Source organism: Podarcis pityusensis (assembly GCF_964106645.2).
Source record: "Podarcis pityusensis genome assembly, chromosome: 6".
NCBI classification, from domain to species: domain Eukaryota; kingdom Metazoa; phylum Chordata; class Lepidosauria; order Squamata; family Lacertidae; genus Podarcis; species Podarcis pityusensis.
The window spans coordinates 47,565,318-47,589,158 of NC_138030.1; the positions used below are offsets into that span (position 1 = coordinate 47,565,318).

General features: G+C 46.1%; 1 protein-coding gene across 4 annotated transcripts in view; it reads right to left on the minus strand.

Moving 5' to 3' along the window:
- Positions 1-23,841, minus strand: part of INAVA (innate immunity activator) — a 33,341-nt gene that overhangs the window by 4,509 nt on the left and 4,991 nt on the right. The window contains exons 2-10 of one of the 4 annotated variants that reach the window (XM_081010530.1): positions 22,956-23,120; positions 12,702-12,814; positions 10,420-10,544; positions 8,466-8,588; positions 5,999-6,227; positions 3,867-3,920; positions 2,665-2,899; positions 1,956-2,129; positions 399-1,116 (exon numbers count right to left, since the gene is read on the minus strand). In XM_081010530.1, coding sequence (XP_080866656.1) covers positions 399-1,116; positions 1,956-2,129; positions 2,665-2,899; positions 3,867-3,920; positions 5,999-6,227; positions 8,466-8,588; positions 10,420-10,544; positions 12,702-12,756 — 1,713 coding nt within the window. In that variant the 5' untranslated portion in view covers positions 12,757-12,814; positions 22,956-23,120. Of the gene's footprint in view, positions 1-398; positions 1,117-1,955; positions 2,130-2,664; positions 2,900-3,866; positions 3,921-5,998; positions 6,228-8,465; positions 8,589-10,419; positions 10,545-12,701; positions 12,818-22,955; positions 23,225-23,841 lie in introns of those variants that run through there. The other 3 variants (XM_081010532.1, XM_081010531.1, XM_081010529.1) reach the window with 3 other exon arrangements.

Here is a 23,841-nt window from a genome sequence, read left to right on the forward strand (position 1 = left end):
TCTATTTTTCCTATTCACATGGGCGCGCACACACAGAGTTTTCAATTCCTTGTGTGCCCAGATACTAACAGCCTGTAAAGTAGGAAGGGAAACCTGTAGTCTAGCAACATCTGGAGAGCTACAAGATCCATCATGCTGACTATTAGCCCTGCTGGCTGGGGCTGATGGGAGGGAGTCCCAGTAACATCTGGGGGCTGCAGATTCCAGATTCCCCACACCCGTTAAGAGGCTTCAGCACTAATTTGTTTATAGAAAATGAGCTTATCTATGAACATGACACATTAGCATGTTCTCCTTAATCAGGTCTAGCTGGAATATTTAGGAAACTCTTGCCGAAACAGTAAATAAGAGGCTGGCTCCTCTCTCCCCAAGACACCTTCCTGCCCAAAGATCCTCACCTGAATTTGCTGCCCCATGGAACAGGAGGGGCGCAACTCTCGGCCGGGCCCGCTGCGCATGCGAAAGGCCCCTTGTCTGTCCAGGGAATGTGGCCGCGCATTACGCAGCCGAGTCCGTTCGTGCCACGATTTTAGCTCTTCTGTCACGGTCGACTTGGAGAGGACTCGGGGCCCCATCGGGGAGCAGTCCTTCAGAGATGGGGTGCGCACCACCCTGCTGTGAGAAACAACCGACCGGTGGAACCGCACAGGCACCGCCTCTTCCTTGTAGGCAAAATGGCCGGAGCTTACAGACAGGAAGGGCGGCCGGCTGTGGCCGAGCTCCCGCCCAGCCGGCAGGTGGTTGTCATATTCTACGGCAGAGAAGTAGCCCAGCGGTGAGAGCAGCTTCTGAGGACACTGGCAGTGGTATTCGGGTCCATTCCCCTTGGAGGTCTGGTTCTGAAACGGCTGCAGGGGCTCCTCCACGGGGACCGAGGAGCTTGGCTTCAGGAAGGAGATGTCGGGGCTGCTGCTACCGGCAGAGGTGGTATAGGAGATGCTGGAGACATCCGAATTGCTGTCTTCTGAGGCGGAGTGGTAGGTGGGCTTGGCGGCTGGGTTGGCCTTGGGCACAGAGAAGCAGTACTCGGGGACGGTGACAGTGTAGTAGGTGGGACGCCGCCTTGGCAATGCGCTTCTTCCACGGGACTCGAAGCCTTCCCGGGTTGAACACACCCTGGAGGCCAGAAGGAGAGAGTTAAGACCATCTATCAGGAGCTCGCAATGGCCACCTTAACACCTTTGAAGCACTTCCCCCTAAGGATTATGGGAGGTGTAGTTCATTCAGGGCACTGAGAGTCGTTAGGAGGCCCCCTTCCCCTCACACACCTACAGTTCTTAGAGTTCCCTACAAGGAAGGATTGATTGTTAAATCCAGGGCTTTTTTCATCCGGAACTCAGTGATGGCACCTCTCAGGTGGGCGCCATTGCCATTACAAGAGAACAAGGGAGCAGTTTAGAAAAAACAGCACTGGTTAAACCACTCTAGGAATTGCCAGGAGAACTCCAAGAACATTATGTCAGATGTGGGGAGGAGAAAGGAGAAATGCTTACACTGCCACAGCAATCTCCTTAGAGCTACTTTGCATTATTACATGCTTCCTTTGTATAGTTTATTCTGCATGCAACTGGAAAAAGGAGGGTCATGAAAAAATGCAGGGCACTGAAGCCCCAACCCTTAACTGCTGGAAATCCTGTTTGCCCTTCCTCTAGCTTCCAACATATTCCCAAAAATTGCTCATTTGCCTTCAAGCCTATTTTCATAGCTAGGAGGACTAGAAAACCCTTTTTGCAAAATAATAATAATAATAATAACAACAAAAATAACCGAGAGCTGAGATTCCCAAAACGCTGAATTTTAAATTTTGCATTTGTGAGGCCTGATAATAGAAGCACAACGTACATATAGCCTCACCCCAAGGTATCTGACATGTTCAAACTTCAAAGAGTGATTAGGTAACAACAGGCAGGGCCACCTGCTTGAGTACGTGAATTGACCCTAAGTCCATAGAGTACCTCATGAGTTGAGGTTGTCCTCTCCTTCCCAGGAACTCAGGTGTCTGTGGGGCACTGGAACCAGCCTGTTTCCTTACTTCCAGCTTCCTGGGAGGAACAAAGTGGCATGGCGATGCCTCAGCAGTTGTCTGAGGGGTACGGCTGGGTGACGGTTGAGACAGCAGGCCTGGACTGCTGTAACAGAACACAATAAGAACATCAAGTAAGAAACTGCCTGCAGTCCTGTCATCTTTCTTTGTGTGCAAAGGAGTGAGAGGCTCTGGTCAGGGGTCAAATCCCCCTCCCTTTCATCTCCCCTAAGAGTGAAAAACAGGAGTAAAAAGAGAAAGCAAGACTCAAGTGGGTCCACAAAACCCGCTGTTCTGGCTTAGTTGATTGGACTACTAAGTTTCTAGGTCAGTGGTTCTCAAACGACACTTTCCCCAATGCAATTGTGAAGCCTATATTGGCTGGGATTTACATGCAATTTCATTTCATGTTATTAAATTAAGCAACTTTAAGGTGGATTTGTGGAAATAAAAAAATGGAAACATTGCACAATCACAATAAAGCAGCAAAACAATACAATGCTTATTGTTCTTAAAGTGAAGTAACGGACAGACTCTACAGTAGCTTCCATATTACATGCATGCAAACAAACATTAACAGAGGCTGATCTCAAGACCACGCAAGCATATCCAAAGGAGAGAGAGAGAAGAAAGGTCTTGACCTTGGCACACTGCTGGGCTCAGTGGATTTCTTTGGCTTTTCATAGGGCTTGTCCAGACTGGTCTCTTTCCATGGGCTGTTTTGGATGGGAGAGCACTCCACGTCACTGGCTTGGTAGTGGGTTTGCCCTTCTAGTAGCGCAGAACGCAGAGGCTGAGCCGAAGAACCAGGCGGGGGTTGGAGGCGAGCTGAAGCTGTGAGCATTGGCGGAAGATGGGCGCTCAGCACCTGGGATTCTTCAGAAAAGGAAAAGGAAAGAACTGCAGCATTCCAACGCTAAAACCTGGATGGTAGCATTATCTACTGAGTTACATTCAAGGGGCTGGAACTGGTCCCCATGCATCTTGGGACCAGGGGACCTAAAATATCATCTCACCCCTTACAAACCCACTCAATCACTGCACTCTACAGGTGAGGGCCTCCTGCAAATACCATATTGTAATGGGGTCAACCCTGCACAATACAGGAATCGGGCCTTTAGTGTGCTGGAATCTGCCCCTTGGAATCCCCTCTGTTGTGTTTTCAGCAACTGTGAAGACTTTCCAGTTCCAACAAGCCATTTAAATGGAGGACTTCATCCCAAACTGCATCTATACTGGAACTACTTTTAACAGTTTTCATATGTGGAATTGTTTGTAATTGTTTTATGTACGGAACTGTTTTTAACTGTTTTACACTTTTCTTGTTTTATAGTTGTGACTATTTTGCTTGTTTCAAAACTGTTTATTTTATTGCTGTAGTCTACCCTGGCACCTTATAGTAAAAGGCAAGTAAGATATCTAATAATAGATTTTTTTAAAAAGCATGAATAACCACTGGTTTAGGCTATATCATTCAAAATATACCAAATCACTTATCACAGACTCTTATCACTCTAGATTAAACCAAAACAGGATGTGGAATTTAGCAGATATCCACAGTCATAAAAGACCCACTTATCAGTCACCTTTGTACTTGAATCTTTTGAAAATTTAGATGAGATCCATTCACTAACTCTCTTCTCTGTCTTGCAAGTCTAGCTGGCTGCTGTGGCCTAATTCTTAGTCATGTGGTATGAATCAGGGCCAAACCTCGACAAGATGTCAGAGCAGTGATCAGATACAGTTTGTCTCTTCAAAGGCTTAACTACCACTTTACGCTAGGTGAAGGAAAGTCACAAGCACACGGTAATGACAGTGCAGAGATCACAGTTATCTAGTTTACCTTCTTCTACCGCAACAGCATCCAACAAGGAGTTCTCATCAGAGGCACTGAACCCTGGGGAAGACACAAGAATTGGCACAGACAAGGAGGAACAATGATCAGATTTTCAAGCAGTTATTAGAACCCTCTGATGCTCCCTAGAAATATGTGCTCATAAATCCCACTGAGCTTCTAGAAAGGGGAAATAAAAGCTCCCTCTCCCTCTCTCACACACTTCTTAGTTCTGAGCTAATTCCCAGAGCCTCAAACCACATCATTCAAAGCCCTGCATTCACACACACTTAAGCTCCTCAAAGAGATATTCCCTGATGCAGTGAATTAATAGTAATTGGGGGGGATTTAGAGTCATATTTTGGGAATCTTCTTCCCAAACAGGCAAAACACTTAATTATGAATTAATATTTTAAAAATTCTTTCACTCTTCAAATGCAGTGTGGATGCTATAAACTGGCCGTAATCCAATGCAGAGTTAAGTGCCCTCAAGCTGATTGATTTTCGGAGGCCTTAAGCATGCTTAACTCTGTGTTGAAATGCAGCTGCCAGCCACTGAGTTTCTTTTACTGCCTGCCCCCAGGCGATTCTGTGGCCAACGGGAGGGTCAGATGGCCTCATTCAGAAGCTGAGACCTCTTGCCCAATCTGCCTAGACATCTTGTCCATCAGCAGGGCAGTTGTGGGATTCCTCAGGCAAGCGGCAGAGGAGGGAAGCAGCAATTTCTCACGTGCAAACATGCATCTTCCTGCAGTCTTGCGCAAAAAACGCTGGACAGAGAATATAAGCAACTGCCCACCCACACCAGTGGACCTATTATCAATATAGATGCTTCCTTAATGGAATACCTGGGCAAGAACCATCAGAATGTAAGACGAGTCTGCTGGATCGGGCCAGTGGCCAATGGCCCACCTTGTCCAGCATCCTGTTCTCACAGTGGCCAACCAGACACACAAGGGAAGCCTGCAAGCCAGAACATGAGCAGCCTGCCCACCTGTGGGTCCCAGGAACTGGTATTCAGAGTCATGGTGCCTCTGACAGCAGAGGCAGAAAATAGCAACCATGGCTAGATAGCCTTGCCCTCCACGAATTTGTCCAATCCTCTAACAAAGCCATCCAAACTGGGAGCCATTACTGCCTCCTGTTGGAGCAAATTCCATAGTTTAACGATGCACTGTGTGAAGTGCAGTGCATGGTCCTTCATCTTCCAATGTTCAGCTTCATTGAGTGCCTGCAGTTTCTAGTGTTATGAGAGTGGATCTATAGGTCGGGGGGGGGGGTAGAATGTTACAATGCCATCCCCTGCATGCTTATTTCCCACTGCACCCTATGCAGCAAACTTCCCCAAGTCCCTATAAAACCAAGAGATTTGGATCCAGAGCTATCTAACTTTCTACGCCTTCCTAAGGGTTAATCTGGCACTGCAGGTCTTTGCGTCATTCGCTGCAGGTTTCTACATGCTTCCTCCTCCAGCTGGCTCTCCCTGTTCTTGATTGAGCTCACTTTGGCAACCGCTGACAGAAAACTGCAGTTTGCGTAGATTACAGGGGCAGGAAGAAGCCATAAAAGGTCAGTTTCCTCCCCTGAACTGGGATGAATTCCAACTAAACCACGCCTGTCAGAAGCCTGTCTGACCTACTTCTGATTTCTAGGGACAGATATTTAATCCCAGACTCTGTCTTCATTTCCTGACAACTCAAGGTTTTTTGGTTGGGGTTTTTTTTTTAATTAATAAACCCTCTTCCTTATACTTACTCATTTCAATTTATCACCATTCAGTTTTGTCCTGCTGTACAGTGGCCACAAAGAACAATTTTACTATACAGTGGTACCTCAGGTTAAGTACTTAATTTGTTCCGGAGGTCCGTTCTTAACCTGAAACTGTTCTTAACCTGAAGCATCACTTTAGCTAATGGGGCCTCCTGCTGCCGCTGCCGCCGTGCCGCCAGAGCACAATTTCTGTTCTCATCCTGAAGCAAAGTTCTTAACCTGAAGCACTATTTCTGGGTTAGCGGAGTCTGTAACCTGAAGCGTATGTAATCCGAGGTACCACTGTACCTCCCTTTGTATATTTTTATTGTCATTATCACCACACGCAAAGGACCCATTTCTCAGACCTGCCACTCTAAGCTCCAGCTCACCTTGTAAGGCTGGCGCACTGGCCCTCAGCTGTGACGAATGCCTGGCTGCCTGGCGGCACTCTGTGACAGACTGCTCCAGCTCCTTCAGCTTCTTTTCCTCCTTCAGCACAGCACTTTTGCGGCGCTTCCGAACCTGCTTGGTGAGATTCTCTTCCCGGGACAGACATCGTGCTGCTTCAGCAATTTGCAGCTGCAGAGCTAGGTCTCTCTCCAACATGCTCAGAGGATCCTGCGGAGGAGAACAGACATGGATTCCAAACTATGAAACTCTTCGGAAAGGATGGAGCGACCCAGCGTTTCAAAAGGGGGCACGCAAGGACTAAAGTGGCAGAATCCAAAATCACAGCAATGGAGAAGCCTGGGGAAAGGCTGTACAGCTCAGTGGAAGAGCTTGCAAGAGATCCTAGGTTCAATTTCCAGCATCTTCAGCTAGGGCTGGGAAAGTCTGCTGCCTGCCAGTTTGTAATAGACCAGGGTTTCCCAAACATGGGTCTCTAGCTGTTTTTGGACTACAACTCCCATCATCCCTAGCTAACAGGCATCAGTGGTCAGGGATAATGGGAACTGTAGTCCAAAAACAGCTAGAGACCCAGTTTTGAGAAACACGGGTGTAGACAATACTGAACTAGATGGACCAATGGTCCGATTGGGCATTAGGCAGCTTCTTGTATTTCTAGGGCACTCTTGGCAGCTGGATGCTTCCAAGACATTACTACCATTACCCCATCCCCTGCTTCAACTCATAAATCATAGGCTCCTTCCTTACGTCCTTTGGTAGATCAAAACAGATACTGAGTATGACTTTCATGCATCTCCCAGTTACATTCCATGTGCATTCTAGAGTGGTCGGATGAAAAGATAGCAGGGTTCTTGCATTTTTAATAGCTGCATAGAAGTGGGAACCTCAGTAAATGTAGCTTGCATGACACCAGCTGCAATTCAACTATTAAAAGCACACGAGCCCAAATGTCTTCTTTTGCATCTGAGCACCCCAGTGCATTCAACTAGTGTAGAAAGGCATCACAGGCTGAACTAAATCTTCCTGTCTCACTCACAGTCAGGATAATTAAATAACAATAGACGGGTGATTTCCCACTCCTTCAATGCCTGCTTATGAGCAGAATGGAGATTCTAATCCAGTTTAGGGATTTGCGAATCCTGAGCCAGGGATGGTAATTATTCTGGATTTAAGAAATCCGTAGGGGTGTGTTCTTCTGTATGAGCCATAGGACTGATGTCCTGGGCCCAGTTCCCAGCTGTCTGCCCTGCCCAGCAGGCTTCTGAAGGAGGAAAACTATCCACAGACTAAGAGGAAATGTTCTATGTTTTTGGGGCAAGAGCTTCCCAATGTCTGGGGAAAGGGAGCAAAAAGGCAGGTCAGTAGGCAACATTCGGCAAGGTGAAGGTGAAATGAAAAGCTTTCCAAAGTTACGCTAAGTGTGTGTGAGAGAAAGAAGCTATGGTAAGCAAGAACACTTGTACAAAACACACACAACTGTACTTGGAGCCCACACCCTGTGCCACCCACTATGGGCACACAGCAAAAAAATAATAAGCAGCACCACACCTAGGCCGCCTCCTACTAAGATGATTATTAAAACACACGACAGGGGAGAGAAAGAGAGAGTGAGACTGCATAGCTGAAGAGTCAACAGATCCCACACCTTTGATGGAAATGAGGCCTAACTCCCTCTGTGTGTTTGGAGCCTGAAGCGTCTCTGTCCCTTTGGGAGTTTCTAACAGGATGCTGAACCCGAACAACCTCATCATTCCCAAAAGTCCTCTTTTAGCTGACAGCTGCTTCCTGGCACTGTATCGTCTTCAGTGGGAATTCACAGCATAATCCTAATGCAAGCCACCCCTTCTCAACAAAGAAACGTGTTTGGTTTTTTCCTGGATTAGTTTAACTTGGTTTCAAAAATGGTGAAAACAAAAAAATTCCCCACTTCTATAAAGGCTGCCTGCCTGTTAAGAACTGCAGGTTTATGTAGGCAATTGGTGAAAGGGATTACAGATGGAAAATTACATGGGCATGTACAAGCCCTCACCAGGGGGAAACTTGCTTTTCACCCTCTTGCACTTGACACAGAGAACTCTTTTACTGTGCAAATTGAAATTGCGTGGCTTTTTGTTATCTCTGGCTGTAAAGACTCTCAGAAGAAACCAGTTTGATTCTCAGTGAGGTGGTTTGCTGGCGATTGCCAGTATAGAGGGGAAGTTGCTTTTGAATTACAGCTTCATCTGCCAGAAAAAAATGGTCTAGTGACTCTAGTATCAGCAGCATAACCTTTTTCTTCCCATCTCATTCTGGACACTTCTGTGCTCGCAGCCAGGGTTGCCATGACAGCTGATAGTGACTCCCACCACAAGCAGATTTCCAAGCAGCGCCCTGGATAATTGAAAATGTTGTTTCTGCCCATATTCCCTAAACTCAGGAGGACAAGCACCTCAGCAATATTCCTCTTACCACTCCTCTGGAGAGAAAGGCCTTCTCATCCAGTCTGAAAGCAGCACCAATTCGACGTCGGACCTTTGGGGCCACTTCTCCTGGTTTTAGAGGATACTCTGAAGGAAGCAATCCTGTCAGTTCCTGTCAAGAAAACAGCAAAGGGAAGGTTCAGTTCCTAGAACTGTGTACTTTCAGTCACACCCTGGGTCTTCAGAGCAGCTTACAAAATACCTGTCTATCAATCTCTCTCTCTCTCTCTCTAAATAAGATCTCATGCCATTATTTTGTTAGCTTGGCAGTTTCTTCTATTTCTTCAGTGTCCCATGACATCAAGTGAACCTCAGGCACAGAAGACAGCCATAGATAGATGCCACACAAAATAACCAGGCCTGAGTTCATTCCAAACCAAAGGTTCTTCTTTTTTTTAAGTGCAGCCAGACCCAAAATGGACAGTTACTGGGTGGGGGGAGGTGGGCAGTTCAAAAATTCAAATTATGCAAAAGTTGTATTATGTTAGGTGATGAAAAAGTGACTGATAAAAATATGAAAAGTAATTTAAGTAGTCCAGACTCCCACAGACCAAGTCCTGTTCAATCATACCCATTTCTCTTCCCTTTGCCAAAGACATGCCCCTCATTCCACTGCTAGCTGGGAGTTCAAGATGCCTCTTGTGTGAAGTTTGACTATAACACACTTCTGCATTAGTGCTGCCAGATTCCCAGTTCTGAGGATTTCCCCCCACTCTTTGTAGGCTTCCAAATGTCATGAAATGTGTCTCTAAGCAAGAGAGTATGTATGCGCACACACGCGTGCGCACACACACACACACAGAAGATGCACAGGCGTGTTGTAGCAGTGTGTGCTTTGTGCTCCAATTACAATGGCAAACCACTGGGCAGCTCTAAATTTCCCTTTAAAAAACATTTTCCCTAAACTTATTTACAAATCCAATTATTTCCAGTGCCCCCCCTGAAAACTAATGGCAAGGCACATGAAGAGGTAGTGTTAGATCGGAAATACCGTATTTTTTGCTCTATAAGACTCACTTTTTCCCTCCTAAAAAGTAAGGGGAAATGTGTGTGCGTCTTATGGAGCAAATGCAGCCTGCGCAGCTATCCCAGAAGCCAGAACAGCAAGAGGGATTGCTGCTTTCACTGTGCAGTGATCCCTCTTGCTGTTCTGGCTTCTGAGATTCAGAATATTTTTTTTCTTGTTTTCCTCCTCCAAAAACTAGGTGCGCCTTGTGGTCTGGTGCGTCTTATAGAGCGAAAAATACGGTAGGCTTTGGAAGTAATAGAAAGTTCCGGAAAATATTCCCTAAACATTCAAGAGAGCAAGGTACAGTTCTGGTGTCCTGCAAAACCAACCAAACAAACAAAAACCCATTTGTTTTGTACTCTTTTAACTGAGGGTAATAGCAATAGGCTAGAAAGCATAGTTTATTGTTTTAATTATTTTCTCCTTGACACATTAAAATACCACAACTAATAGTGGTTGGTTTGATGGGTACGTTCTGATCCAGGGGGCCCAGAAAATTTTCTCTGGGAATAAACATCCATGTTCAATTTTTAACTATTTGCGGTATCTCAGGTCAGGAGGGAAAAGTTACCTCATCAGATTCACTTGCAGCATATGGCTAGGCTCACTTAATTAAGCTTGTTAATTATGGGATGCTTTAGAAGTTAACGTCTTGAATAATGCAGGAGCAACTCTCCAATGGGGAAAGTGTTCTTGATATAGTCTTTGCCCTTTCTTCGCCCCCAGATATTTTCTCCTAGTACTACCTTTGGATTACATTGCCCCTCCCTCATGTCCGAGTGTCTTTGATCTTTGAGGAAAGCCTCTCCAGTTTCTGTGAGCGTCCGAGTCCAAAGAACTACAGCCCTTAAAGATGGGCCCTCTTTACTTTCGCAGGACACCTCATGCAGCCCAAAGGGTGTGTGGCAACCCTGCAGACTTCCTGGCCCCTTACCGCTTCACGCAAACACAGCCTTCGCAGCTCCTGCACACAGGCCTCTAGTCGCTCCTCCAGCGCCTTCTGCTGCTTCCTCATAGCTTGCGTTAGATCCTTCATTGGAGACATGGGGCTGTCTAGTCCTGGAAGGATTGAGACAGACACAGACTGATGACTTGTCAGGTGCTACGGGTGGGAGGGGAAGCAGCAATATTTAATGACCCATACAGAGATGCCCTTGGGCAACTTTCTGGAGCCAGCTGCAGGTCTTGCGAATGCATCTTAAAGACCGGTGTCATTAGCAGTTATCATAAAAATGGCATGGGACATCAAAGGAGAGGCTGTCCTGACAGCTCATCAGGTGGGGTATGGAATGTGTACAACAGCCAGGACTGATTAGCTCTTACTTCCAAGCTGCAGGCACCTCAAGGTCATCGCAGATCAGATAAGGAGGAGACTCCATGGTGATATTCCTGATCATTAAGTTTATTACAGAACTAAGCAAACAGATTTGCTGCTCTGCTCACAGACCGGAACAAAAAGGAGTCTTTGATATTTGTAAGCCTTAAGACAGCAGTTCCAGAAGATTTTAGCTCATGCTGCTTCTTCCACAGATCAGAGGCACTCGGCCAGATTGTTGACTCCTCACAAGCCACATAAAGGTCAGATCTCAACCCACACTAGCTCATTCATACAGGACAATAGGAGACCATCCCCTCATAAGTGTAGGGGTGGGTGCAGGGTTGTGTGAAACTATACAACACTTTCTGAGTGGTGATGGTAGAAGAAACGTCTCCAGTTTAGAACTAACTTGCTAAACTGGGAGCAGTTTCTATTCAGATGTGCCCTGAGATATCTAAAGAAGCACTTGGGGTTACAAAAGGAATCAGACTAGGAAGTGGATGCTGAACTCGCTTATTATTTTGCTTGTCTGGATCCCCCGCTGCAACTCTTGCTAAGAACTGCCTTGCACTATAGATCCCAAAGTAGTGCTGTGCATTGGCATGAGCCCACCCTATGAAAAAAGATTACCATTCCTCCTCTGTACACACAGATAGTTCAAAACCATTAAGAGATGCATCATATGCCATAGCTTCCTACATGAGAGAGAATCTTGTTGTAATTACAACATCGCATCTTAAGTGTGGCCCGATTATTTACTTCTACCACAAGTGCCGGTATGTTGTTCAGCACTTTTACGCTAATTGTTCATGGAAGCTGTTTCTAAAGTTTATATATAACTAAGTAAGTACAATGATCGGGTATTACTCATGCAGAAAGTATGCCACATACCGGGCGACTGAAGGATTTTAGTGAAATAGTCTCCTACGGAGCCTTCGGTAGGGATAACGTCCACTTTGCAACACCCCAGATGGTATTCAACTAAGTTTTACTCAGAGTAATCCCAATGAAATCAATGAGCATGACTAATTTAGGTCCATTAATTTCAATGGGTCTACCCTGAGTAAGCTGAACACTACCCTCTGCCTGTATTTCAATGCTACTAAGGTTTTTTAAAAGAAATCTTTTATGATGAGGAACCAGTTATATCACAAGATAGAATCATAGAATTGTAGAGTTGGAAAGGGACCACAAGGATCATCTAGTCCAACCCCCTGCAATGGAGGAATCTTTTACCCAATGTGGGGCTCGAACCCACAACCCTGAGATTAAGAGTCTCATGCTCTACCAGCTGAGAAGCACGGTACTTTAAACTGGTTGGGGGAGGGGGGAAACTGTGGTCTTTCGGATATTGCTGGACTACAATTCTCATAATCCCTTAACACTGGCCAAGTTGGCTGCACTTAATGGGAGTCCAACAACATTTGACATGTCACAGGTTCCCCACTCCTGCTTTTAAAGCACTAGGATTCCACCATGTAACACCAGTCCCCAAAATCCAAGACCACCCTTGATAGCCCTTGCTCCTGTCTCCGTGTGTCCACGCAAGATCACACTCTTTTCTGGTATCCTGGGCATCCCCAGCTGAACACTTTGGGCTACATCATAGCCCGGCTAGGAGGAAGCTGGACTGAAATAGAATCAACAAGGAGCCAGCCATGACTAATGATTCAGAGGGTTCTTTTCACAGCTGTGCTTTGATCTCCGTGCAGCTGTGGTGATACCTTCTAGTCTAATCTTCTAGGGTAAGTTTACAGGCTTGGGGCAGAAAGAAGGCCCCCCACCCACCCCAAACAGTGCAGTCATTCTTGCTTAAACCTGTTGACACAGGAACAAATCCAGGAGACGATGCTGGCACTACATGATAATGAGCAGGAATTTCCCCATCCGTCACTCACCTGACTGTACTATGATCCCACTGTCTGTGTCACTGGTCTCATCCTTACTCTTCATGGCCGAGCTCTACAGAGGGAGGCAGTAGGATCACACCTGGAAAGTGCCGTGATGTCTCCTGCTAACACAATAAGGCAAAGACTGAGGTGTGCAACACACACATTATTTATTTATATAATTATGCCACATCTTCACTCCAGTTCACATACGACCCCTCTATAGAGCTTCCACACGGTCAGAGCTTCCATGTTGCTAAAGGACCTAACAGTTCCAAAATTCAGGGCCGGCTCTACGCTTAGGTATAGTGGGGCAACTGCCTCAAGCAGCTGAACTTGGCCGTCATGAAAGGGCAGCAAATTATTAGCTATTTAATTTCTGACCGTTGTATTTTGACTGCCAGAAAGCAGGGAGAGAAGTGCTTGTGGCTGTTCCCCTCACCCCACAATCCTTGAATACTGTGCACCATGACGGTGGGAGGGGCTTTCATGGCTACATCTTGGGGAACAAAATGCCTTAGCCCAGTGCTGCAGAAATTCCTATAATGATTTCCTTGGTTCCGACTACTACAAGGAGGAAATTCAGGTCCTGGAAGAAGGGAGCAGGCAAGTGGCAATAACAGGGCTGAGAGAATGCAAGATATGGGCTCTCTATCAATTACTGCAGCAGCTGTCATAAGTGATACATGAAATAGTTACCTAGAAGCATCTGACCACGTGGAGCCTCACTTTAGGGCTCCTGTGTAAACTGGGCCTTTGGCAAACCCAAACCCAGCATTCCATGCTGGTTATCTATCAATCTATTCAGCAAAGATAAAATATAAAAGCTCATCTGGGCCACTACAGCCTGGCTGTTGTGCAATCCAATGCACTATGTGAGACCAAAATTGGCCCACACAGCAAAACAACAGCAGATGTCTTGACACTTTGTTTGGGGCACCCAAACAAAGGCAGGGAAAGCTCCTGTTCAGAAACACCCATAAACTTCTGCACACGAACACGCAGAATTATCAATCTTTGTCTGTAACCCCACTGCACAGGTAATATTTATTCGATGCATACAAAGTTGGACATTCATATTACAACCCAATTCAAGTGTAGCAGCACACAGAGCATGGACTGTAACAGACACTTGATAATAATTTAGAATTGATATAGCATTTTCCTAGTTTTCAAAACACTTCACTTACATTTTTTGTTGTTGCACATCACACAGCAACCCTATAAAGTAGGTCAGTGCTATTATTCTGTATGGCAGATGGGAGGGAGGCGAAGGGCTTGGCCTCAGAGAAAGAGACTTGCCTAAGGCTGCAGAGTGAATTCATGGCAGAGTGAGAAGCAAACTGGGGACATCCTGGTTTGTAGCTTGGCCTCTAGGCGCCACCAGCTCTTTATATCTACACCAGAAAGCAGATTTTCTGGTTTGGGGAAAGTTGTGGGGAGGCAGGGGCAGATTTATTCTTTGGCCTCAGGTCCATGTCTTACCAGCACTACATAGTCCTTGAAGCAAATATTCATGCTGTGTTCTGTCACAGTTAACTGCAATTTATGAGGGCTTCCAGAAGGAAACCTGATTGGCAATTCTCAGCTCCCCATGTGCTTGACTAGTTCACCTGCTACTCTTCTCTTTCCTGCTAGGCTGGGAGGGGAAAAGTCGTGGGGAGCCTCCTCTTAATCCTGGCAGGGTGTGCTAAGCAAGCAGCTCCTCAGCTCTGGCAATGAATGAAATGAGCTTCCCCATGCCAAGAATACTCCTCCATCCTCCAGCCCAAGCTCCAGTAACAGAAGAGCTGCTCAAGGTCCCATTGCAGATGTTGGGGCATGTCATTCAGCAGGGATAGTCTCTCACTTTCCCTACAGCTGGGGGTGGCTCCAATCCTACCTCCTGCAGCAAACCCCTGGTGTTTACACGCCACTCCCCTGCCCCAACCTGGGTGAGTCAATTTGAGAGTCACACTGAGTTTCTGTCTGGAGCTTATCCTGGCCCTATCAGTCTCCTGGTAAACAAAACGCAAAGGGGGCTGGGCCTGGGTGGACAAGGTTCACAGCACTGAAAAGAGATCTGCTATAGGGTGACACTGCTTCAGATCTTTGTAGATTATTCCTCGCTCCAATCAGGAGATTGTGTGGATGCGAATTTGTTCCTCTGCCTGCCATGGTACTCCCATCCATAAAACTGAGTTAAGCGGCACAGTTGCAATGGCAGAGTGTACTCCCCTCAGAACTACAAAATGCCACAACTCTGCAGCTGATCCCAATGCAGCTACGGGAAAGTGGCCAGAAGCAAAAGGGGACAGGGCTGCTGCACGTTCAGTAATTATGTCAAGGAGGAGAGTCCATCAGAAGGTTGTCGTGGACATCCTCTACCTGCAAAAATTCCCTCTTCTACCAAAGCTGCCTAGGGAGGCATGCTGAATGTCAGGTTCCGTGAATCAGGGTTCCTGTTATGGGGTTGCTTACAACTGACAAAGGAGGCAGTAGGGGTCAGAGGTTTTTGGGGGGCCAGGGAAAGTCCTAAAGGGCACAATTGTGCCTGTAGGCACCTTACCGGGGATTCCTGTAACAGTGAATATGCCTCCATAAGCTTCCCATGAACGCTAATAAAGTATTGTTCATTTCAGAGCTGTCTATTCACAGCACTCACAATTCAACAAGGTTGGGTTTTGACTTTGGCTTTCATAGCAAAACCTATTATATTTCAAAGATCCACAGTAAGACTGGTGCCAAGATGGTCAAGCTTTTCAGTCTAGCTTTTTTAAAAAAAGGTGGGGAGGAAAGAAACAATGCTACGTATCTCTTTTCAAAATGAATGTGAGTGTGCATGCTCACATGGGGTTTGTCAAGGCTCACATGTGCTAAATCTCCACATCTGATCAATGCGGATAAAAAAATGGGCAGACATGGGAAATTGCAGGGCCAGGTCAGATGAACAGCAGACAAGGAACACACCCTTGCTGCCTCCATCAATTTTGCAGATATCACTTACTGCACTTTGAGATAAGCACATAAGCATGTATTAAGAGCCCTGCTGGATCTGACCATCTAGTCCAGCATCCTTACATAGGCCAAACAGGTGTCAAACCAGCAGGACTTGATCCTGCCCTGTGAACATGTGCCAACACTCCTTTGCCATTACTCTGATTAAGCTTCAAAGTGTTCCTTCACCAAAGTTGTGCAGTTCATACACCCACAATTTCACACATTCAGACAGATATCACCATGAAACAAAGCAGAAGTTAGTTAACATGGACAAGCAGAAAGACAAGAGCCACCAAGGAAGGGGTGGCTGAAGCAGTACCATGAACTGCCTGTTTCCTATTTGCAACGTTCACTGATGATGAAGCCTACCTATGGTCTATGATTATAGGCATGACTGGAGAGTGACACTCCAAACAAACAAAAAGGACAGCCATTCCAAACTCTACTGTATTGCTAAGGGATCAAGTGGCATGAATAAAGAGAAATATCCAAGCCAAAATCCAGAGTGGGGAACTGGATCTGGCTGTTAGGTTAGTCCAGGGGTCAGCAAACATTTTCAGCAGGGGGCCGGTCCACTGTCCCTCAGACCTTGTGGGGGGCCGGACTATATTTTTTGGGTGTGTGTGTGAATGAACGAATTCCTATGCCCCACAAATAACCCAGAGATGCATTTTAAATAAAAGGACACATTCTACTCATGTAAAAACACACTGATTCCTGGACCTTCTGTGGGCCGGATTTAGAAGACGATTGGGCCGGATCTGGCCCCCAGGCCTTAGTTTGCCTACCCATGGGTTAGACCCTTATATTCCTATGACATCACAATGACACCAGGTGACCTGTTTTAGTCCACGTGGTTTTTAATCAAACTGCACAGGCAAAGGCACAGTGTTTTGCAAGCCCCAATGAAAAGGATGATAATCCAAACTTGAAGAGCCCTGTGGGAGGCCCCAAAGATCAGCATAAAATCCAGAATGCAATTCTACTTGAACAAAGAGATGCAACCTTTGCATATTGAAACTTTTGCAGTCCACTGAAAATACAAACATAACACAGCGTAATAAACTGACGTGTAGGAATAACATCCAAGCGAGCAATAAAGCCACAACCCCTGAATCCAAATCTGCTCTGTAAGGTGAACTGGCTGCAATTTTTCAGTCAACAAAGTTTTCAAGTCAAGGGGCTTCTGAAGGAAACATTCATTCAAGTCAGTTTCCATTCTCTCCTATTCTGAATTCAAAGAATGACATGATCATCCATGTACACGATAAGGCTACATACTTCTAACTGGTCCTTCCTGCCTCCAATCCCATCCTAATGACATGTCCAAGCATGTTAAAGCACCACCAAAACTGAAGAGACCCATTCTCTTCTGAAGAGACATTACGTTACCAGGAATCCATGCAGCCCTTAAGTAGGTTATTCCCTGTTTGATTGCAAAAATAAGCAGAGATGCTAGGCAGCTAAGCAAGTTTAGTTCCAACAATTCACACACACCCCTCCTGAATATATTCAGCTGCCCAATTCCTATCCAAATATTCCAAGTCTACACCCTCTCTTTTGTTCTGCCCGCACTGGGCTATTACCCTGCTGACTTGGCCTCTTTAAAGCTGCACAAACAGCTCTCAATGCCTGGGAAAGACGAGAAGAGGGTTGTGCAACATATAAGGCAAGGTCCCTTAGGCAACCTATGGACTTGTTAGAATCCCGAGACTTCCCAGTTTTCATTTTAAAAAACACCAGCACATTTCTAACACTCATGGTTGTAGAGAAAAGTGTGGATATGTGATGGCAAACAACATTTCCAGTGTGGTCCTCTGTGCCAAATAAGCTTATCTCGCCTGTGGATTAGACTCACGCTGCCTGTTTGCTAGCCAAGAGGAAGTTTGCTTCAGGCAGCCGCTGAGTAGATGCATAAACCTTTCTACCAGAGAAGAACTAGTTTCCCTGGGCACAGAGCCCAGTTTTTATTTAACTCCTGAGCATGTACGTAATATCAAATATATCAAGCTGGGAAGCAGACTGTGGAATTCCAGGCTCCTTGTAAAAGAGCAAGATTGGAATAGGAAGTATTGTAAAAGTTGTCTCGGTGGTCTGCTCTCGTCCAGGTTACCCTCTTCCTGAGTTCCGCTCTAACTAGCAGGAATCACTGGCAAACTCCAAGCATTTCCCAGCAAAATCTGGAAGGCAGTTGTGTGCCCTCTGAAAACTTTAGCACCCAAAGGTGTGTCTGCATGCTCCTGTAGAGAAACCGTGCTCATGCCATAAACCTTGGCGTCTTGAACCAAAACAAGATGTTTTATAATTGAGTACTCAAACCTCCGCCGTGTTGCAATGGAACCACATGACTCCCCCTCCTCAAGGAAGGGAAATCTCAGGGTTGGAAGTCAGCTAGACGGAGGGAATGCCAACTCATTATAATCAAATGCATCTATTAGAGCCCCACCACCATCATTATCATTAAAGAAAAGCATTTCAGAGGAGTAGTGGGAGGCGACATGCCAAAACATCTCCCTGCCTGTTGTTTCACTGCTGCAAATAGCTGGGAAAGTGGCTTTTCCAAAAAAAGAAGAAGAGGAATATAGCACCAGGGCTCACTTGTGCGTAACATGCAGTCAACATCTAAGTGCCTGCCCCTCTTCACATTCATGTGTGATGTGGGAGTCACTTTCCTTTGGCTTGATGTCCCATGCTGATGCACATGGGTGTTGGCACCAGAAGAACCATGTGGGTGAGGCTAATTGCAGGTGACTTTCCCACCTAATTGGTGGCCTGCACACAACCAGCTCAGCGCATGAATCAATTTCATGTGGAGTTGCAGTAACCAATATGAGGCTAATGGTTATGGGAATCAGCCTCCGTATCCTTCTATGTCTGCAGAATCCCCATTGGAAGATTAGAAATGCTGGACATGCCTACTCAGGGGAAGCACATTCACCATCAAGCATCGGAGCCAAAATTCCAAAGGGCTGGTGGTGTCTCACCTGCAGCTCTGCAAAGAAAATATCTTCTACGAATTTCTTGCCCAACTACTCAGCCTGACAAAACTCCCTCCGGGATATGTTTGCAGCTTTGACCTACTGACACATACTCAGGGGCTTTCCAGATAACAGCAATGAATAAAGTTTGGTTTGCTTGTTTAAATAAGAGGGGTTATTAGTTGGACTCAGTGGAGCAATGTCCTGCCTAAGGGTTTGAGAGAAATTACGTTTGGTTCACATTTTAATCCGTAACTCCCTGTTCCACACTTCCTAAAACATGCAAACTGAAACACAGTTATCCTTAGAAATTTGGATTTCTCCAGATTTTGCGAAGCAGTTGTCAAGCCAAAGAATGTATCCAAAAATGGGTACATCAGGGAACAGTGTGCATGAAATGCATATACATGTGAAAACTACATACAAAATGCATTATGTTAGGGATAATTGCTTCCCACAAAAATGTGTTTAGCAGGGGAGATTTGCACTAAAACGCTGATGAACATTTATGAGGACTTGAGGAATTTGAAGAATTTGAAGGAAGAAGCACAGAATAATGAGAAACTCTGGGAAACGGACATTGGCAGATCCATCCATCCTTAGTCCTACTCCCTGCTCTCCATGCTCAAATTTCAGGGTGGCCAGAGGGGATGATGGTGAGCCTCAGGCCTGGAGGCCAAATAGCTATCATTTTTAGAAGTGGCAGCGAAACTGTGATTTAGCTAAAATGCAGGCAGGTGTGGTTTCACCGAAAGCCCCCTACCTTTCCCCCTGTACTTAGAACACTACTTTTGTTTTTGAACACAAGATGTTCCAGGGCTGAAGAAAATAAGTGCGCAGCCTGGAACTGGGGGGGAAAAGACTGGTGGTGGTAAGATTAACAAACTGGTGGGACATGGGTGTGATGAAGCTCTCTTGTGCTGGAATAATACAGCAAGGGCACATTCTACTCCAGAGAAATAAGTACAGCAGCAGCAACAAAACACACCACCCACCCACCCACACACACCAGTTTATAGAATTGTGCAAGACTGGGAAGGGAAATGTGTGGCAGTGTTACTGAGACATAATCTCAGAGTTGTGGCTCAGTGGCACACACTTGACATGTAAAAGGTTCCAAATTCAATCCCAGCATCTCTAGGTAGGACTAGGAGAGAGCCCTGAAACCCTGGAGAGCTGCTGCCAGTCCGTGTAGACAGTAATGAGCTAAGCACACCAGTTGTTGGGCTCAGGAAGCCTCCCATGTCCCTATGACGAATGCTGCTTGCCACCAGCAATGTCAAAAACAATAGACAGTGTACCTATGACCCTCCTTGTTGGACTTCATCTCCCATCATTCCTGACTATTGGACGTACTAGCTTGGGGATGATGGGAGTGGGAGTCCCATGACAACACCTGGAAGGCCACAGTTTCTCTACCCATCTCTGCAATAGAGACAAAACAGTATCATAGTCCAGACAGAGCTGAACGCTACAAATAGATGGGCGAGCTATGACAAGTGTGTTACAATTCCACATCACAGCAATTTGTGTGCTCAGAAAACACAATATCCCTGGCCAGAACAGACCCCCTACTTCAGGAAAGACATGTCAGACATTTAACACCATAATATGGACAACTGTGTGTTTATCGTGCAATAAACCAATAATCCGGAAAAGTCTTCCAGGTGCCCAATCCCAGACTGTGAGTCAAAGCCCTCCTCCTGCCCCCACCATAGTCACAGAGATGTTTAAACAACCCCCTGGGCAGTTTTAAAAGTAACTCATGCTGAGTGAGCTATTTTTCGTTTGTCTTCTACACACCAAGGCAGAAACAGGGCTGCCAACTGGCTGAATTATTATTTTTAATTAACTGTGCAGTTTTAATTGATTAATTGAACAATTAAGAGATTAAAATCTCAATACTAAGCAATAATTATCACCACCTTTCCCCCAAGGAGCCTCCCAGATACCCCACACCCTGAAAAGCTTGGCTGTCTATTTTGCCTCCACTGAAGGAAGGGTTCCACATAGCCAGGTGGGAGCTCCCACAATTCAATACCTTCCCATTATACCTCTTTTGCTATATTCTCCCTGTTTGTATCAGCTGCCAACGTGCGGCTAAAATATACTCAGCACTGAAGCGTATCTTCAAAATGTATCTGTTTGCCTGGAAGAATACCACAGACTTCAGAAAACCAGAAAAATGATTGCACCAAAAATGAATTCTGTGGCGTTGCAGCTGCGAAACCACCAAACCCCAATTGCTGGGAAGCAGCAACACCAGCCCAGAGTTGGCACAATATATTTTGCTGCCCGAGGTGAAGCAGCAAGTGGCACCCGTCCCACCTCAAGCCACACTGCATCCCAGGCTGGAAATGTTATGTTTACACCCGAGGCAGCAAATCCCAAAAGCAACCCCTATAGCAGGAAAAATATAATAATGGGAAAAACAAAATTTGAGAATTTGCTGCCCCCGTCTGGGACAGCTGCATATTCCTGCATTGCAGGGGGTTGGACTAGATGATCCTCAGGGTCCCTTCCAACTCTACCGTTCTATGATTCTATGATTCTATGACATACACAACCAGCTGGCTGAGGTGGTGGCCCTACTCTGTGCAATGGCAGGGCAGGCCCTGCCTGCCTCCAACAAGAATGGCTGCTACACTTCCTTCAGTACAGGGAAGAGGAGGTCTGGTGTCCTGGATAGCAAGCGAATAGTGCCTTTAGCAACAATACTAGTTGTCAAGTTACTCCCTGTGCCATTTTGAAATGGCTTATATGTACACGCCCTCCCCCCCCCCCAATGTTTAGGGATCCTCCCCACAATCCCACTGCCACTGAAGGCTGTGTGTTCCCCATTTGCGCTGCTCAAGGAAACACTTCCTACAAATGAAGAACACCACCACTAACCCCAGCCATACCAAGACTATCCCCAGCCCAGTTCCATAATGTGCAGTTGGCCAGCAAATGTGTAGGACCAGGAGATTGCCTGAAGCAGCTGGCAGCAGATGAGGCAGTGCGCTTAAAAGGGGCGCTCAGTGCACTGAGGACATTGAATGGTGGCCAAGGGGTAAGGGGCCCCTATCTGACAAATTAGTGCCCGGGGCATGTGAGGGTGCTAAGTCAGCACCTTGCAGGTACAGCAATACCTTGGAAGTTGAACAGAATCCGTTCCGGAAGTCCATTCGACTTCCAAAATGTTCGAAAATCAAATCTTCCTGCAGCCAACCAGAAGCTGCAAAAGCCCCGTTGGACGTTCGGGTTCCAAAAAGTGGAACGATCACTTCTGGGTATGCGGCGTTCAGGAGCCAAAACGTCCGAGTTCCAGGGCATTCAGGATCCAAGGTACGACGGTATTTGACACCCATTGTTGGCTGCTGGTATCATAGCTCATGCCCACACTTGGGGGGTGCCAGCTAGTCAGCTGCCATATGCCTGCAGACCTAGCAGCCCCTATATCTCTGCTGCCACATCCCTCTGGTAAAGGCACCTAGCACACCAGCCCTTTGGTAATCCCTCATTAGTGGCAGCCTCTTACTTCCCAATACATCCAGTTACTACTGGCTGGATAAAAGCCTCGTGAAATAACCTCAGTTTTGCAGGACCCTACATTCCTATGTGCATACAGTCCCTGCCAAAGACCTCAAATGCTGCTTACTCCCACCAGGCAAGATAATCAGCACGGAAAGTGATTTTGTCTTGAGGCCCTTTCTGTCTCTGTTCTGCCTCTAGTCACCGGGCTGCCTTCCCACCTTTTAGCCCAGGAGAGCTTCCTCTGTATTGTCCCGCAGAAACAGGGAGGACTGAGAGAGAGAGAACAACAGGGCAGCGCCCAGGGTCCCAGCAGACCAAGAGCTGCACCTCATATTATGGATTTCCAATACAAAGGCAACTTCCATGTAAGAAATCACAGGCAGGCAGCATGTAGATGTAACCGCATACACTCAGAAGCCACAACCAGGACAAAAAGCTTGCACATGTAACACATGGCAACCCATCTGTGGATTTTAATGCTATAGTTGTGACTTCCTTTAAGCAGGGAATCTGCAACATGTGAAATAACCCATAGAGAAGAGGAAGAGAATTGCTGATTTCACCAGAGCTCTGTTTTTTTTTAATGTAACCAAGTATTAATGGATTCACCCCAATAAAGTAGCAGTTCCCATTCTATGTCTAATTATCTCATGAACACCAGAAAGCTGGATACTTACATTCCGAAAAATAAATACTCCACAACATTTTCTAATGATTTGGAAATATTGATCATCAATAAACAACAGCCCTCTCTCCCTTTTCGAATCAGAAAGCAACAGGACTCCCTTACCTGCTGGGCTCGGTCTCTGATTCAGAATAGCTGGTATCAGGAGAAAAATGAGCGAGAGGAAGCCAGTTCTGCCCTGGTGTTCCAATCTCCAAAGCTGCTGGATTTTTCGTTGAGTTCACACTTCCGACCCCTCGGCTGCTTCCCTCTTCCAGGCACTGTCTTGCTCTGCCAAAGAAACTGTGTTACTTGTTTTGACTTGAGTCAGAGGGGAGGGGCAGGTGAGCAATACCTTTTCAGCCACAGTGGAATCAGCACAGCCAAATCCTTCCAGGCACAGAAGGACAAGCCAACACATGGCACCAAAGGGGAGGGACTAGAGGGACAGCCTCTTTCTTGCAAAAGGTTACCAGGAATCCCTCCCTCGCCCCTGAACTGATCCTTAAGAAAAAGAGAAAGCAGCAGTATGTTTGCTTTCACCTCAGCCAGCTCCAGACCAACACACAGGCATTGCATACCCAAAATTAATTTGATTCCACACTTATAACTCATTGCAATATAAACATACTCTGAGCCCTCCGATGATAAGTAATGAGATCATTAGTATTTGGATACCAGATGTTGCTACACTTCAGAAAGCTCAGGGGCCACTTTTTATAACACTGTTTTGTACTTGGTACTGAGGGTAAAACTACTATGCATTACATTCAAACACATTTAACAATACCCTGACAGCTGCTGCTGCTGCTACTACTACTACTGCTACTACAATGGTACCTTGGGTTAAGTACTTAATTCGTTCCGGAGGTCCGTTCTTAACCTGAAACTGTTCTTAACCTGAAGCACCACTTGAGTTAATGGGGCTTCCTGCTGCCGCTGCGCTGCCGAAGCACAATTTCTGTTCTCATCCTGAAGCAAAGTTCTTAACTCGAGATACTATTTCTGGGTT